Below are 17,360 nucleotides of genomic sequence, written 5' to 3' on the forward strand. Positions count from 1 at the left end.
GCCCACCCACCCACCCCCTTCTCTCTCGGCCGCCCCCCTTCCTCTCCTCCCCTCTGCTCCTCCAGCCCTAAACCCGCTCCGGCGAGCAGTCCGGCCCCCGCACGCCGCCCTCCGCCATCCAGGGTCCCCGCGGCGCTGCAAACTCGGAGGCAACTTCCACTTCCCACGGCAAGTCCGGGGGGGCGGGGGGGGGATTGCAAACGCGCCCTTCCCCAAAGCCCCGGATCGCGGCTTGATCCCTTTCCCCCGGTTCCGAGGCGATTCCCAGGCAGCCCGACGTTTTGGGGTGGGAAAGCAGGCGGCAAACTTCAGTGGCACTTTCCCCGCGGCAGCGGCCGCTCCAGCTCGGTGAAAGGAAGTGGCCCCCTTTCCAATCCGACTTCATCCCCTGCACCCAGCCGCCACACCGACATCTCCCCGCCGCACGAAATCCGAAGGCATCTCTTGGTCAGACGCCAAAGCGGCCCACTTGCCTTGCACCATAGAGACAAGTCCTCATCCCTTCTCTTTTCGGTTATTATTTGGGGGCTTAAATGTCGCCCTCACTTTATTTTGTTCTCTTGCAGTCAAATAAACTTTCCCTGAGAGGCGTGGTTTCTTGAAATGAGGGGGTGGTCTCTGAAGGAAAGTCTGGGAACATGGCTTGGGTAATTTTACCAGAAAAAGAAAACGAGGAGAGAGGAAATACGGTAACGATGAGTCCCTGGTTTGCCTTTTATTTTCCAGTGTATTCACATGTTACATCTTTTGGATCTGCTTTGGCTAGAGATATAACGCTTTTTAAAGATCTACTACCCAGCCCCTTGTCGATTTTGTTTTTGTTTTAACTTCCCTCTGAGCCTTTCAGGAAGACAGGGCAAGAATTTACATATTTTAAGGCCTTTTGCTTGTTTTCATGGGGTGGATTTCCCCTAAACATAAAAACAGTCAAAAGGCCTGAGGTCTTAGGTTCCTGTCTTCTATTGATTTCAGTGCCTGGAGAGGCAGCTGAGAAAGCAATCGACTTTTCGGATTTGGAAACGCTGATGACGTTTTTCTGCCAAGGTTTCAAGTGCAGGGAAGAACCAGGGACATTGACAGTTTCACGATGTCCCCCTCTCCTCCCCCGCTTTTAATCAGCAATGAACTCTGCCTGTGCCTTTTTAAAAGGCTTTTTTTATACATACACAGTCAGCTTTTCAGGGCCTGGACTAGCTTTTGCTATATAATTATACACCCCTGCCTCCCCCCCCACCCCCAGTCTGGAATGCTGCTGGGTATTACCATAATGCAAATGAATATTACTAATACTAATAGCTCAATAATTGACTTAGACTGTGAGTTCTTTGGGGGTGGGGGACTGTCTTTTTGTTCTGTGTTTGTACAGCGCCTTGCACAGTGGGGTGGCTGGCACTCATAGGTGTTCCTACAAGACAAATAATAACAATGTCTGTAGCTAAGAGACACAAAAATCATGGCCAAGGTTTTGAAAAAAGGTGTCTGAATTTGGGCTCCTAAATCCATACAAAGGCACCTAACAAAGAGGCCTTCAGCAAGTGCCCATTGAAGGCAATCATTAGGATTTGGTCTGTACACTTTACTTTATTCCTTTTTTGGTTGGTTGGTGGGTACGCAAGTTCCCTCTGGGCTTGAACTTCCCCTCGAAGTGAACAGGGAAATTCTCATGGGCCGCCCTGGCTGAAATGCTGTGAGCTGAGACTGGAAAAGGGTAGCATCAATGAACTGGTGGGGGGCAGAGGAAGGCTCGTCCAGGTGGGGAGAGATACAAAGGAAGAGGGTCTTGCATACATGGCTGCCAGGGTAGATGACTAGAAGTGGGATAGGGAAGAAGAAGGAGAGGCCCCGGGTTCCATCCCCTGCTACAGCCTCCCCATTCTGGTGACTTAAAAGGCCTGATAACGTTATGGAATTCACTGTCACTGGGGAATCTTTTGTATAATCCATCCCCCTGCTCCCAGGATCCGGTGAAGGGTTCCCTTCAAGGTCATGATCTGCAGCGCAGGAAGGTAATGGAGCAGGAGTGGCCACATGTCACCCCTGCTGCAACTCTGTGCAGATCCCCTGGAAGAAGGAATAGTGGCAGGATGTCTCCCCTGCCCTCCTCTCGGCAGGAAGGGGTGCCCTGGGAGCAGCCGGGACCAGGGGTGGCCTGATAGTGCAGCTCCATTGGAGCCATGCTGGCAGGGCAAGGAAAGGGGGTGCCAGGAACCTGGAGAACAGCATGGCTGAGTGGCAAACCCTTCTCCATTACAGCTGCCTCTTGCAAAGGGGTAGGAGGGCAGAATCATGGTCTGGTCTGTGTCCACCTGGGAGCTTGTACAAACCCCATTGCCACTGGAATGTGGGGATCCCTGCAGAAATGCTGCTCCCTCAGCTCCTGACCACCTCCCATGGCAGAGGAGGTGTGACAGGGTCGTAGGATGTTTATGTGGCAACGGGTCACTGCCGGGCCAGGATCCCACAAACTGAGCCCAATTTGCAGCTGTCTTATTTGCTCAGCCCAGCACCGCTCCCGATAGCTGAATGGAAATTGCTCGTTGCTCCCGTTCCCCAGCATTAAAAGCCTCCGAGCTGGCAGACTAGTGCCAAGGGGCCACAGCGGAGATCAGGGCCCCGTTGTGCTAGGCACTGTACCAAAATGCCCACAGGATACATAAATCAAAACTTTGGCCTCACCCTTCTGTTTTAAGAAGAGATCAGCCCCGGGGCTGCGCTTATGCTGCTAACCCAGCCAGCCAGTGGGCTATGCTGTGGCCCCCACAACATTGCGTGGAGAGGTGGCAAGGCAGGCAGAATTCACGCCCGTTATTCCTGGAGCCCCGGCATGCTGCAAGTTGGGCTGCTGGATGGAGCTGGACCAGAAGGAAAACAGGAACCGGGCAAGAGGCCAGAGTAACCTGCTAGAGGGACACAAACCAATTACATCCTCATTCTCTGCAGCGCTTTGGTTTCACTATTAAAGTTAGTTCTAGACACAATAGACTTTTTTTATCAGGACTCTTTCCAAACCTGACTGTGTTGCGCCCCCTAGTGGACATGGGGGAAGGTGACTGCTTCTACACTGGCAGTGTCAAACCTTGGGTAGGAGCTGTAGCTCACGAAGGCTTACGCTCTAATAAATTTGTTAGTCTCTAAGGTGGCACAAGTCCTCCTTTTCTTTTTACGGATACAGACTAACACGGCTGCTACTCTGAAACCTGTCATCTTGGGTAGTGTTTCTTTCGCTTAGAAAGTATGTGGGAAAGTGAGTTAGGTTTTCACTGTTCATGGTCCCCCACCTCCCCCCAGTTGTTGTTGTTCTTCTAAGTGTTTTAGATAATTCTGCTTAATCTTTTCTCCAAACCCATGAATCGTTGGAGTGGCTCAAACCTGCTCCCATTAAAGTCAATGGTAGTTGTGGTGCTGACTTCAGCACAAGTAGAGGGAGTGTGGTCTAGGGGTGGCAGGACTCCTTGGCTCCCTAGTCCTGGCTCTGTCACTAACCCAGGGCCTGATCCTGGACCCCTTATTCTGAAATGTGGCCTGTACTCCTGGGAACAGTCCCATAGATGTCAATTACTCTGTTACATGCAAGTATTTGCATACCTTTAATCTCAGTGCTTTGCCACAACAAAGTGGATACTCCCATTCACAGGATGATACAAGTGCAATGTAATCAGAGTGCACCTCTGTGTTTGGTGCCCCACAAATGTTCTCCTTCCAGCTCACAAGAGGCAAATGAAACCTTTTAAGAGAGGGTTCCTGTGAAGATTGCTCCTTTTAAAAAAATCTGCTGTGTGAACTGTGCTTTAGTTACACTTTAACCAGCAAAAGCCAGCAGGGTAGAAAACCCCTCAGAAAGCATGGGGAAGGCTACTAGGACCTGGTCCATTCTCATCCAGCCTTTAATCAGTAACTCATTGAGTGTTTGTGCCATGCACCACTAGGAACTAGTTATAATGGATAATTGGGGCCCTTTGTGCTTATTCAATTGCCTGGCACTTTCTGAAAAAGGTTTGCTGGAGATTTAGGTGCAGCCCATTGGTGATGTGCCTCAGAGTTGGGCCGCTGGGTTACTGAACAGAAACCCAAGGTACTGCTGGGTCCAGTACTGCAGCTCTCCTGCCCTGTATGCCGAACCCTCTCGCTAATGTGGCAGGACCCGGTATTGGAACTGGACAGATTTCCACAAGACTTCAAAAGCACCGTGTGTGTTTTAGACAGCGGTGTAGTCACGAAACTTGAACACTGCCCAACTTGCTGCTGCAAATGATGGTGCATAGAAAATCATTACTAGCAATCCCAACTTCTTCTTGTGTAATAATATTAAGGCTTGTACCCTTTTGTAGGCTGCCGCCGCTAAGGGGTGACATTCAGCTCCATCCCAAGCAGGCCTGACGTTCTGTCTGGCAGAGGGCAGGCATTGTGTGAGAACACGGGCAGACTCTCATACTGAGATGTGTAGGGCTAGATGATTCCCTGCTTGCTGTTAGTCACCGAGGAGCTTCTGAAGTACACACGTCCCCTCCATAGTCATGAACCCCCTGTTTTAAGCAGACTCTGCTGTTATATCACAGGGTCTTCTTTCCCCAGTATGCCTGAACAAATAAGGTTCTCTTCAATAAGTTTCCTCCAGCCCCTGTTTGTGTGTAAGTCTGCTAGCAAATGTAGCATTCCTTCCGGGCAAATGGTTGGGTCCAGGAATCCGTGGTGGGAAGCGGAGCTGTTTAGCTCCAAACCCAGGGTGCAGATTGTGCCCAAGGAGCTGGAATGCTTATTTCTATATTCCTGGCAGTTTCCACCACCCACAGAGAGATCAACCTGGTCGCTGCCCCCAGGAGCTTACACTCTCACAACAGAACCACCCAGAGGGCAATGGCTGGGTAGGAGGCGTGTGGGAGACCCCACTGGTGAAGTGACCAACCCAGAGGGGATCCATGAAAGAAGCGGGTTTGACAAAGATCAGGGAAAGGGGAGAAAAGGTACTTAGCAAACAGGGATGGGGCCCAGGCCAGGAGTCCATAGCCGCAGGCTCTGGAGAGAGGCCAAGGCATGCACAAGTAGTGGGGACTGAGCCTAGCTCAATCCACCTGGGCTGATACATGTGGCAAGGCTGTGTGTGTGCACATGCATGCAGGGGAGTGGCGCTCTCTGGTCCGTGGGAAAAACAGGGCTTCACCCTTAGGGGCTCTTGCTCGCATCGGACTCAAATCCATTTAGTCAGACCTTCAAAATCACATGCCCTTCTCTGAAACCTGGGCTTCAGGTCAGCGTGTCGGAAGCATAGCAGTGGCAGTTAGGAAAGGAGGAAAAAATCACCCCCAACCATCAGAGCTGGGCCAGCACAAGTCCCAGCGTAGATGCACTTTTATCGGCAAAAAGGCCTGTTTCCGCAGAGCAGATTTCGCTCAGGGAATTGGTATAAGCTACACCCGCAGCAGCGCTCTTGCTACTGTATCAGAACAGATAACGTGGACCAGGCCTTAGCTGTTGTCCTGTATGGACAAACCCAGCTCCTTCACTTGCTCTGCTAAAGCAATTAAAAATTAAACCAACTAGGCTTTCAGTGTTAAACTCAACACTCTGTCCAGCCTCTCCCTGTGCAGCCATCAACCCCAAGGCTTTCGAGGTGCAAAAGGGCATTCCTCTCCCAGACCCCATGGAAGAGATTGAGCACAAAAGGGACCCCATTATCCAGTTTTGGCTATTTTGTCAATCTTGAAATAAGTCTGTTGCTTCCTAGGAACTTCATAGTCAGCCTTTCTTCTGTCTCATGGCCATGCAGAACGTCACAGCAGCAGAGGGCGTTGAATTCGGATCTTTCTGCTTCAAAAGCACAGGCCTCCTACCACGGGAGCTGAAGGAGAAGCGCCATTAGCTAGAGCAGTATAAGGCTTATGACATGCAATTAAGTGGTTCTAATTCTGTCAAGCAGAGGGCCCTGGCACTCAGACACTGAAATATCTTAATGTGCACCTCTACTCTGAAGGGGTAACAATGGCATTGAGAGGCTCCATGCTTCTGGCCTGTCTCAGAGACTCCAGATCAAACGGGCTTAGATCATGAGTACAAACAGATTTTTTTTTTCTCTAACGGCCACAAACTCATACTGGGATCTGAGAGCCAAGCTGAGTTCCCCCGCCTCCAACCTTCTTCTGAATGATAATTTAGAATACAGATTCTGCAGGGGACAAACTTTGGCCTCACGGACCCCTGTGCAACCTCCTTGTCTTTTACGATGGGGGAAGCCTGCTCAAACTCCCTTTGACTTCAGTGACAGAACATTTGGGACCACAGGTTCTTTAAAAACTTCCATTCTGTGTGGAGATCACCTTTTTTGTGTGTGCAAGAGAAGCAGGTTTGCCCTAACGTCTTTGCCCCAAATCCCTCACTCCATCCCCACTATTATGCACCGTGCTGTTAATCTCTGCTGTGTACTGTCTTCTGTGCCAGAAGTGGCTGCACTTCAGTGATGAACAAGTATCTGAAATATCTCCACTCCCCTTATCAGTCCCTTAGAGGGGGCCTGGAAGCCTCTTTGATGCTATCAAAATGAAAACAACGCTGTCAACTGTTCTTCAGCTAGATTGCTGAGTCTCGGCACCATCTCTGCTGTCCATGGCCCCTTTCCTTGGAGAACATCAGAGAGCATCAACAGAGCCACACTGACGCTGACGTACAGGAATCTCCATTTTATTTCCATTAGTAATTCTGAAAGGACAATACAATAGTTTATCTTCATCTCAGTGCTACAAAATTATGTCTGAGAGGGAGGTGGTAAAACAGGGCCCTGCCAGTAGCACGGTGCTAGCAACGCCACCAAGCACAACCCAGAGTCACCGGACGGTCGATGCATGCAAGGCACATGCACTGGACAGCTCACCATCGACACAAGGGATGAACTGATCAAAGACGCACGATCAAAACCACACCCCACTAGCTGCAAGTGCTTCCCAAGGTGGGGCAGTGAGAGCATAGAACGTCGCGAGCGACCCGCGTCTGTCCGTCTCAGGCGGTGATGATGCCCTTGTCAAAAGCAGCAGTACTATCAGGCCTGGCAAGGAAAAGAGGGCAGCACCTACAGTTGCTAGGGGTACGGGACCATCACCTTGCCGAAGCAGAGATGAGCCCAAATGGACAAAAAGAACAGGAGGACTTTGGCACCTTAGAGACTAACCAATTTATTTGAGCATAAGCTTTCGTGGGCTACAGCCCACTTCATCGGATGCATAGAATGGAACATGTAGTAAGAAGATATATATATATATATACACATACAGAGAAGGTGGAAGTTGCCATACAAACTGTAAGAGGCTAATTAATTAAGATGAATAGCTCATCTTAATTAATTAGCCTCTTACAGTTTGTATGGCAACTTCCACCTTCTCTGTATGTATATATATATTTTCTTACTATATGTTCCATTCTATTCATCCCATGAAGTGGGCTGTAGCCCACGGAAGTGTATGCTCAAATAAATTTGTTAGGCCTGGTCTACACTGGAGGGGGGATCAATCTAAGATACGAGAATAGCGTAGCTGAAGTCGACGTATCTTAGATCGACTTAGAATCACTTACTTCGCGTCCTCGCGGGGCAGGATCGACGGCCACTGCTCCCCCGTCGACTCCACTTCCGCCTCTCGCCCTGGTGGAGTTCCGGAGTCGACAGCAGAGTGATTGGGGATCGATTTATCATGTCTACCCTAGACGCGATAAATCGATCCCTGATAGATCGATCACTACCCACCAATTTGGCAGGTAGTGTAGACGTGGCCTCAGTCTCTAAGGTGCCACAAGTACTCCCGTTTTTTTTTGCGGATACAGACGAACACGGCTGCTACTCTGAAACCCAAATGGACAGGGTTTGAAGTGTGCGGCTTGGGCCCATCTCTATCACGGGCAGACCCATCTAAGCTGGTACACCATCTCCGACCAGATGCTTCAGAGGAAGGTTACAATCCCCATAATGCATCTCATTGTTCCATATGGACTGATCCAAAGCCTATTAAATTCAGTGTAAAGATTCCCATTTATTTCAAAGAGTTTTGGATCAGGCGCTGGATTTCTTCTTACCCTCCAGATGAGAACTTCGTGGTGCAGGCCTTAACTCTAGTCTGGGTCTATCTGAAGCTCTCCAGATCTTTCCAGCTCATCATCAGGCAGGATGAGATATTACTAGCAGAAAGTAAAATCCTGCCACTGGTTTTTATTTAAAAAAGAAGAAGAAAGCGCCTAGCAGCTGGGAAAAAACAACAGAGAGAAAACTATCCCAGAGGACGGGACTATGGAAGCAGGGTCTGCAGTCGGATTCAGGATTTGTTGTTCTTTTCTGTCTGGGGAGCAGAACAATGCAAAGCAGAGCATGGAAAATAAATCCACCCTTACACAACTAGGGAGGGAAAACCCTACAGGGATCTGTTTAAAATTTAAAGGGTCAGTTCATTCTTCCTCCTTCCCATGCAGTTGGTCACCCACATTTCTCCCTCCTCTTCCCCACTCCACCCCTTTCTTCCTCCTCACAGCGACAAGCAAGTTTTTTCCCCTTTGCACACCCTGGTCATTGTTTGGTGCCCTGTCCTGGGAGGACAGTGGAACATAAGAGTTTGTACAGCTTCAGTCATGGCATGTTATATTGCTCAGATCTGGATACCCTGTGTTTGATCTTCCCCTTCTTAAAGGAGGAGGTTTGGTTATGGTCAAATAGTGAAAGCAGGCAGGGGTGGGAACTGGATTTCCTGTCCTTGGCTCGGGGGCCGGGAAGCGGGTGTTATGCTGCAGGGTGCTGTTGCATGCCAGACTGGCACAATACGATATATTTACATAGCATAACTCATCGTGAGGTTTACTTAAGCCCATTAGGGACTGTGGCCACTCGTAACATTACAGTGGATAGAACCTTTTCACAACGGACAAGCCAAGCCTAAGTTACATGAGACCTGATCCAGATCTCCCGTACACCACGTTTATACTGGTGCAACTCTATGGGTTTCAGTGGCTTTGTACCCACTTCAGTGAATTTGGCCCAGAACGTCTGGGTTCAGAAAAGACCAGTTAGTATTTTCTGCATTGCCTACAAAGCAGCTAAAGGGACTGGGGCAACCAGCGTGAGTCCTCAGCCCAGACTTAGTTTCCAGTAACAAATGCAGCCAGCTGGTCATTTCATCCCTAGAGTTAATTTAGGGCAGTGGCTTTCAACCTGTGGCCCACAGGCCCCTGAGGGTCCGCAGACTATGTCAGAGTTCTCCAAAGGAGTCCGCACCTCCATTTGAAATTTTTTAGGGGTCTGCAAATGAAAAAAGGTTGAAACCCCCTGATTTAGTGGAATAAAAGCCAGCCAGCCCACATATTAAATTGAAACCCTGTCCCAGGGCAGCGCTATGAGCCCATTTACTGCTATTAAGGGCTCCCTGGGACCATAGAGTTCAGAGGACATTTATAAATAAAACAAGAAATGGACAAAGGGAAATCGTGTCTGTAAATTCTAAACTGACACTCAGCTACATGTCTATGATCTTTCTTTACAAACATCTCTTCTGGGCCTTCTCAAAGCCCAAATCCAGGCCTAGAGTAGTCAGGGACAACTAATTAGCTACAGAAAAAGATTGCAGGGCTCTCAATCTGTCTGGGTGTCCCTCTGAAGTGCTGAGTCCAGTGATGAGACCAGCCACCAGCCTGGCTGAGAGCTCTTTGTGTTTAGACTAGCATCAGGTCCAATCAGCACTTGGATTCGCAGTCTGTTACCCTCCAATTTTGAAGCCCTCAGCCATTTTCAGCTTTTTGATACACACAAATTTCCGACTTACCCATGTGACAGCACGGGCCTTCAGCTAGTTATCGTTCTTGGTCTGACAGCAGTGCTTAGGAGCCTTAGTCAAGATCAGGGCCCCATCGTGCGAGGCACTGCAGAAAGGCAATAGTGAGATATGCACCCTGCCCCAAGGCACTTACAGTCTAAACAGAAAAGAAGGCCAAAGGGTGGGAGAGGAAACAGAAGCGCAAAGAGATGAAGTGACTTGCTCAAGGTCACACAGCAGGTCAGTGGCAGAGCCGGGACAGGAGGCCAGCTCTCCTGAGTCCCAGTGCAGATTCCTACCTGCTAGAGCAGTGATACTCAGACTGAGGCTGGGGAGCTGCAAGTGGCTTTTTACTACGTTTCCCACGGCTCTTTGTAGCGCATGATATTAAAACCCTGGGTGATTTAATTATTAACCAATCAGGAGGCTTTTACTATGTTATTAACCAACTGCAGACTACTTGGTCAGCCATTCTGCTGTGAGAATAATTATATAGATATAAAAATAGTAAATGAAACAATGAATTCACACTCCTGGGGCTCTTCTGGGTTCTGTTGATGGCTAATTTGGCTCCTGAACCACTGAAGTCTGAGTATCACTGAACCTAGAGACACTAAAGCACCTGGGAGTTTTGCCTGCTGATGGTGGAAGTGGTCCTATCCACCCCAAGCCTGGATATGGCCCAGATAGAGGGCGCTGCTCTCAAGCAAATGTCGGTCAAACCCAGTGATCTCCACCAAGGAGAAGGAGGCCTGATAACCAGTCATTCAACTCCAGAGACAGGGCCACTTTGGGGAGTTGCCAAGCTGGGGCAGGTTCCTCCAGGCCAAATAGCTGCATTAGCACTCTCCCTAGGAGCTTTTCAGACACCGGGATCAACATGAAGAAATGCCCCAATCCTAAGCCCATTGAGTCAATGGGAGTTTTTCCTACCGATGTCATTGGGCTTTGGGTCAGCCCTAAAGGCATAGGCACTGATTATGGTGCTCTGGGGCTCAAGCGCCACCGCTGATCAGCTGTTCTGAGGCTGGGGGAGGCACTAGTGGGAGGGCAGAGAGCAGTGAGCAGGCGGGGGCCTTGAGGAGGGGTTGGAGCGGGGGCTGGAAGAGGAGGAGCGAGGGTGGGATCTCGAGGGGAGGAGCAGAGTGGGGGTGGAGCACCCCGGGGAAAATTACAAGTCAGCGCCTGTACCGAAAGGTGAATTCTGGACTGTAGATTTACATCTGGGGACCAGCTGGTAACGCCACGGTTACTCCACACAAAGTCCCTCTACAGCGTCTCAAAACACATGCACCAGATGGTGGCGGTTTAGCCTTTCTGTTCCCCCTAGGTAAGGCCCAATGTGGGTTCAGTGGGAGCTTTAGGTGGGCAAGAACTGGTAGTCAGATCTAGCGTTTGCAGCCGTAGTGTCCAGTGAATGGCTAAGAGTTCCAGCGATGGACACCCTGCGGGATTTGTGTGTGTGGATGTGGCCACGTGTCACCTGTTGGCTCAGTGGGTGCTTTGCCTTCGACCTTACAACGTCCATAGTACAACTTCTAGTTGCGTCTGTAACCAGGCAGCGGCCTGGTTGGCTTGCCTCCACCGCTAACACTTGGTTAGCAACCATGGCAGCAGTTCCACCGGTGCCTGAACCCTAGTCCAGCCCGGGGATGCTTTCCTAGAACTGCTTTGGCACAATGTTTCCTTTGCAGTGTCCACGGTACCCCCACCCCAGGCCTGCATCACTGGCTTGGCCCGGCCTGCTCCCTCCCAGCTGTGTGTGTGCTAGGACATCCCAGAAGGCATTGCTGCACATGCTGCTGGTGCCAGTCTGGGCACGCTATTGCCTCCTGAGGCACTATGGGATAGTTTTCCCACAATGCACTGGTACAGTGCGGTCGGGGTGGATTCACATTATACTATTCATTTGGATTTCGGAAGTCCCCCAAAGTCTCATTCGGAGCCCCACTGTGAGAGGTGCTGTACAAACACAGACGGTGACACAGCCTTTGCCACAAAGGACTACAGTGAAGAGCATTATGCAAATGAGCTACGTGCAAAGCTTCATGGGAAAGAAGCTCCTGTCGGGGAAGTGGGATTATTCTTCAGTGCAAATGACTAGAGTGCTGCTCATGGCAATGGTTGTGGAAGCGCCATCACTGGAGGGCTTTAAGGGCAGGTCAGACAAACACCTGTCAGGAATGGTCGAGTTATTACTTAGTCCCTCCTTGAGTGCAGGGGACTGGACTAGATGACCTCTCAAGGTCCCTTCCGGTCCTACGCTTCTGGGATTCTATGGTTGCAGAGAGAGATGGAGCTGGCGGGGGGATGAGATTGGGAGAGGTGTGAGGCCTGGAAGGGACCGGCCACGGGCGGCACGTGAACTCCCGTTTGGGGAGGCTAGCCCCCTGCCCTGCCTCTTCTGCCCAAGGCCCTGCCCCGTCCTCCCCTTTTGCCTGAGGCCCCTTCTGCCACCCTGCTCTCACTGGCTGGCCCGCTCGCACAGCCCTGAGCCCCGGTCAGCCCCCGGAGCAGCCCTGAGCCCCAGACAGCCCCCGGAGCAGCCCTGAGCCCCAGACAGCCCGCTGGTGCCTGGAGCAGTCTGGAGGAGCTCTGAGCCCCAGCTGGCCTGGGCTGAATCCCTAGCCCAGGCTCCCCAGAGGAGCTCTGAGCCCTGCAATGGCCCAGGCCCAGGGCTGCGGTGGGGAGCATTAGCAGGAGTTTGGGTCCCCCAGCCTTCATTACCCCCGGCCCATGGGAGTGGTGGGTTGGAGAAGAGGAGGGGTAGGTCGGGGTAGAGAGGAAGATGAGCACATCTGGTGCACTGAGACAGGGAAAAGCAAATGGTATCAGTAGAAGTCAGGTTAAATGAAGCAGAGTGTGGCTGTGTTGGGAACATAGCTGCTGTGTGGACACAAGTCCACCAGGTGTGGTGTAAGTGTCATCCACTGGTGCGTGTATATCTGGTCCACTGCTGTGCTGACCCGCAGCGATAGAAGCTGTTACAGCTGCCCACAAGAGGGGCTAGGTTCCTTAGTTCATGGTGTAAGTGCTTCTGCTTTTAGCTCTGGAGATCCCTGGATCAATCCCTGGTATGGAGGCCAATGTGGCAGACATCCCGTAAACAGCTCAGAGGACAAATGTCACGAGTGGCTATGATGTGACAGTGCTGGTCGACAGATGACACCTTACTGCTCAGAGTAGTACCTAGGAGACGTCTGGCTGCTTTTCTCAACGCTGATTTCAGATGCACCCAGCATGGGAAGATACAGCACCTATGCTTCCCCACTGCATCAAATTCACTGTCCCCCACTGTCAGCAGATGCAACTCCACAAACTTCAAAGTGATTTTATCCGCGGTGTGCTAGATTACCCCAGGGCTAGCTTTGGCCCAGGATGTTGACTCCACCTTTGTTCAGTTAAATTCTTCAACTCTTATTTCATACCCTGCCCATACTCACTGGTTAGTTTCTGCTGCTAATCAAGAACCATCTCAGGCGTAAGCATTGACAGTCATTCCAATCATTTCTTCCACTCCCACCCCCAAATTAAATGTTATTCAGTGATGTGTCACAACAGAGTTGATTTGCTTAAAAAGCCCAGCGCAGCCTGTCATGAGATGTGGCTGCCCAGATGCTAACTCCAGTGGGGACTGAACCTGTGATATTCAAAAACACAGGTCTCTATTGCATGAGCGAAATTAAATAGCAGTCTTATATCTAGGATCTGCCACTAGAGGGAGATATGCTCATACACACTAAACCAGCATATCATAAAACCACTGCAGCTATATTAGAAATTCTTTAAAAATATTCTGGTGTCTAGTTCCTTTTTTAAAAAACCCCACAAGATTAAATTTCCCATGAACTAGATCTTCGTTCAAAATGCTGGAGATGATGTGAGAATTCTTTTATAATGAGGGTGCCCAAAAATAAAATAAAATAAAATAAAACAAAATAAAAACACACCCGAGCCCTGTTAGATCCAGTCAGGCAACTTATGAATCTTTAAACAGTAGAAACCAGGAAGATCGCATTGTAAGGTGCTCAGATATTACGGTGATGAGAGTTGTAAGACGATCTAGATAAAATTGAATCAGACTGTTGTAGTCAGGTTAGCTTAATGATTGTGTCCTCATTGTTAACAGCCAATAATACTGTAGATGTACTCGCTAGATTTCCCTTTTCCTGCCCTCCCATGTGGATCAATCCTTTTGTAGACTCATGTGGTCCCAAGAGACCTATTGTCGTCTCTAAATTCCCAGTGTAGGTTTTCCTTGCATTAGTAAAGCAGCTTTCTGCTTGGGAAACTCAGCTGAGTTACTGTGGCAAAGCAGTGAAAAAACACTGGCTGGTGGATAAGATGACCAGATCCCAGTAATTTGTGCACTGGCAAGTAGCAGTTGATTCCCCTATTCCCGAACGGCTAGTTCTCAGAGGTGATCTCCTCTCTAGGGGACTGACGTGGAGAGAGATTTTTGTCCACCAAATCTAGGTAGTTGTAAACCAGAGGAAGCACTGAACTACTTGCTAATAACTGATTTCCCAAATCTACTGGAAACATCACTCTGAATCAAACACGTTGGGACAAACCCGTGTGCGCTGCAACTCCAGTGGCGTGGAGTGGGGCCCACTGTAATCAGCGTCACTAGCACAATTCACCACAAAGCCCCACGCGTGGTTGCTAGGGCTTTGCCAGTCAGAGATCTGTGGCAAGGACCGCCAGTCCCGCAGCGGTTCTGCTGAAATCCACAGAGCGAGCAGCAGATCTGCAAAAAGCCCCGCTCCTCCTCATAGGTGAGAGCTGCGGTGCACCACCGTAGCCGTACTAATACTGCGTTCGGACACCACCTCGCCCAGCCCCAAAACCTGCTCCCAATTATTTTCACTTCCCTCTTTCCAGCTGTTCTGGAACCTCTCCCAGCTCAGGCCATTTGCTGGAATTTTAAGGATAAACTGTCCTTAGCATGGTCCAGCCTCAAAGCACTTTCCAGGCCCTGACCAAGGCGTGGCAGGTCAGCATCATTTTACCTGTTATTTACAGAATATTGTTCTCCATCCTGCAGATGGGTAAACAGAGGCCCAGAGAGGCCCAGTGACCCACCCATGGCCAGAACTGGGAGTAAACTCAGAAGCTCCTGGCTCCCAGCTCTATGCTCAGGACCATCAGTCCTTGCCTCCTGCTCTCTCTCTCTCTCTCTGTTGCTGGGTAAAGCAGGGCTGGCTGCAATAAAGCCGCAGCCGTTCAGTCCTCTGCCTCCGCGCAGCAGAACAGGCCCCCCTCGTTCTCCTTTCCCCGGAGCCTACGACTTGTAGGAGCGGCATGTGTCGTGCCTCCACTTGGAGCTCACTTTTTCCAGCAGGTGGCGTGTGCTCTCCCGGAACTTGCGCTGGGTGAAGTAGAAGAGGATGGGGTCCAGGACGCTGTTCATGCTGGCAAAGGGCCTGGTGCACTTGTAGGCGATGGCAAAGGTTTGCAAGACCAGGCAGGGCACGCCCGCCAAGGAGCGGATGATCAGGTAGATGGTCTTGGTCAGGTGGAAGGGGAAGAAGCTGATGGCGAAGACGATGACTACAATGATGATCATCCGGATGGCCTTGTCCTTCTTCTTGCGCACGGCCAGGCCTATCATCTCGTCCTTCTGGCAGAGGATCTTGGTCATGCAGCAGTAGCACACCAGGATGAAGACGAAGGGGATGAGGAACCCCGTGACCGTCAGCGTCATGCCGTAGGGGAAGTAGCTGGCGGAGTGGTCCGGGGGGCTGAGGTCGTAGCACACGGTCCTATTCCTCTGGATGCCCGTGGAGACAAAGACGAAGGTGGGCAGGCACTGGGCAATGACGATGATCCACACCCCGCCGCACACCATCCAGGTAAACTTCTTGCCCCTCTTCTTGTGCCAGGATGACAGCGGGTGGCAGATGCCCAGGTAGCGCTGGACGCTGATGCAGGTGAGGAACAGGATGCTGCCATGCAGGTTGCTGTAGAACTGGAAGCGGACGAACCTGCAGGTGAAGTCCCCAAAGGGCCAGTAGTCCTTCTGCGTGTAGTTGTAGATGAGCAGCGGCAGGGAGCACACGTACAGCAGGTCGGCCGTGGCCAGGTTCAGCATGTAGATGGCAGTGCGGGTCAGCACCTTCCTGGAGAGCCAGATCTGCACAATGACGATGAAGTTCAGGGGGAGCCCCACCACAAAGACCACAGAGTAGACCAGGGGCAGCAGGATCTGCTTGAACTCCTCATGAAAGGTGCAGGAGTTCGTCGCTGCAGCCACGGTATGGTTCTCCATCTCCATGCCGGGCTCAGCCTAGACCCAGCAGGCCTGCCGCGGCAGAAGAGCCTGCAAGCAAAACAGAACGGGACAGTCAGGAACTTGTTCCACACCAGGAACGGTCGATACACCGGCACGCACGATAGCCATGCTGACACCAAACTAGCCCTGGACCAAGGAGCACAAGCACATCACCTCTATCCAACAAATGACCCCACTGGCCCTTCATTCAGCTCAAGGTCCAGCTCATAGATGTGAAGGCCACCAACGTGATCATCTAAGGCTGAGCTCCTGCGTAGCCCAGGCCAGAGGATTTCACCCAGTGATTCCTGCATTGACCTCAGAACTACGTGCGGAGCCAGAGCATAGAGTCTCCTCCCGTCTTGATTTAGTGAGGCTGCTCTCCTGTCTGCCCCACCCCTCTACATTACCATCCAGCCCCAGACTGCACAGAATTGCCCCTCTTGCTTCAATATCCTTCATGGACCTTGTCTCTTCCCGTTCTGTTCCCCATTCATCTAGCACCAGCCTCCTCCCCTCCCCTCATGATGTATTAATACCGCTCCGGTGCCCAGAGACCCCACACGAGATCACAGCCCCGTTGTGCTAGGTGCTGTACACATGCACAGCGAGTCCCTGCACCAAGGCGCAGCCAATGAAAACGGACGAGAGACAAAAAGTGGGAGCAAGGAAGGGTTAGCTCTCCATGGGGCTTTGAGACAGACAGAGATTAAATTATTTGCCCAAAGCCATGCAGTGAATCTGTGTCAGAGCCACAAATCAAACCTAGCTATCCTGGATCCCAATCCAGTGCTTTAACCACACGACAATCCTTCTCCTTCCCGTTGCTGCCCTGTCAGTGCAAGTGCCTTCTCCCTTGCAGCTGCTGCCATCTCGCCATGCCTCTGAAAACATGTCTCCATCTCTTCCCCTCCACTGTATTATCCCACTCTCCAAGCAAATTCATTCAAGTGTATAAAGCCCTTTGAGAGAGCTAGATTTTAGACTCTTTAGGGGCAGGGACTGTGTCTACCTCTGTGTTCACTCAGGGCCCGGTACAGTGGGTGGCTGATCCCGACCTGGGCCTCTGGGCGCTAGTGTAATATAAACACTCATCTGGCATAAATGAGCAGCGGCATCGCTTCACTGAAGTCAACTGAGCTACAGACAAGTGAAAATATGGTCCCCAATAAGCAATGGTAAACAGCGCACTTATGGAAGATGCCATCTAGTGTAAAATGGCCCAGAACTGGCCATGGCTCACTATGATTGCCTTGTGACAACGCTTATCCAGTGCATTAACAGCACTGGCACGCTACACTCATTGCACCCAA

General features: G+C 50.8%; 1 protein-coding gene across 3 annotated transcripts in view; it reads right to left on the minus strand.

Moving 5' to 3' along the window:
• Window positions 1-7,795: 7,795 nt before the first annotated feature.
• Window positions 7,796-17,360, minus strand: part of P2RY6 (pyrimidinergic receptor P2Y6) — a 91,395-nt gene continuing 81,830 nt past the window's right edge. For all 3 annotated transcript variants that reach the window (XM_043527595.1, XM_007062305.4, XM_043527590.1), the window contains exon 2: window positions 7,796-16,095. In XM_043527595.1, the coding sequence (XP_043383530.1) occupies window positions 15,058-16,050 (993 nt within the window). In that variant the 5' untranslated portion in view covers window positions 16,051-16,095 and the 3' untranslated portion in view covers window positions 7,796-15,057. The remainder of the gene's footprint in view (window positions 16,096-17,360) is intronic.

The sequence above is a fragment of the Chelonia mydas genome, chromosome 1, assembly GCF_015237465.2.
Source record: "Chelonia mydas isolate rCheMyd1 chromosome 1, rCheMyd1.pri.v2, whole genome shotgun sequence".
NCBI classification, from domain to species: domain Eukaryota; kingdom Metazoa; phylum Chordata; order Testudines; family Cheloniidae; genus Chelonia; species Chelonia mydas.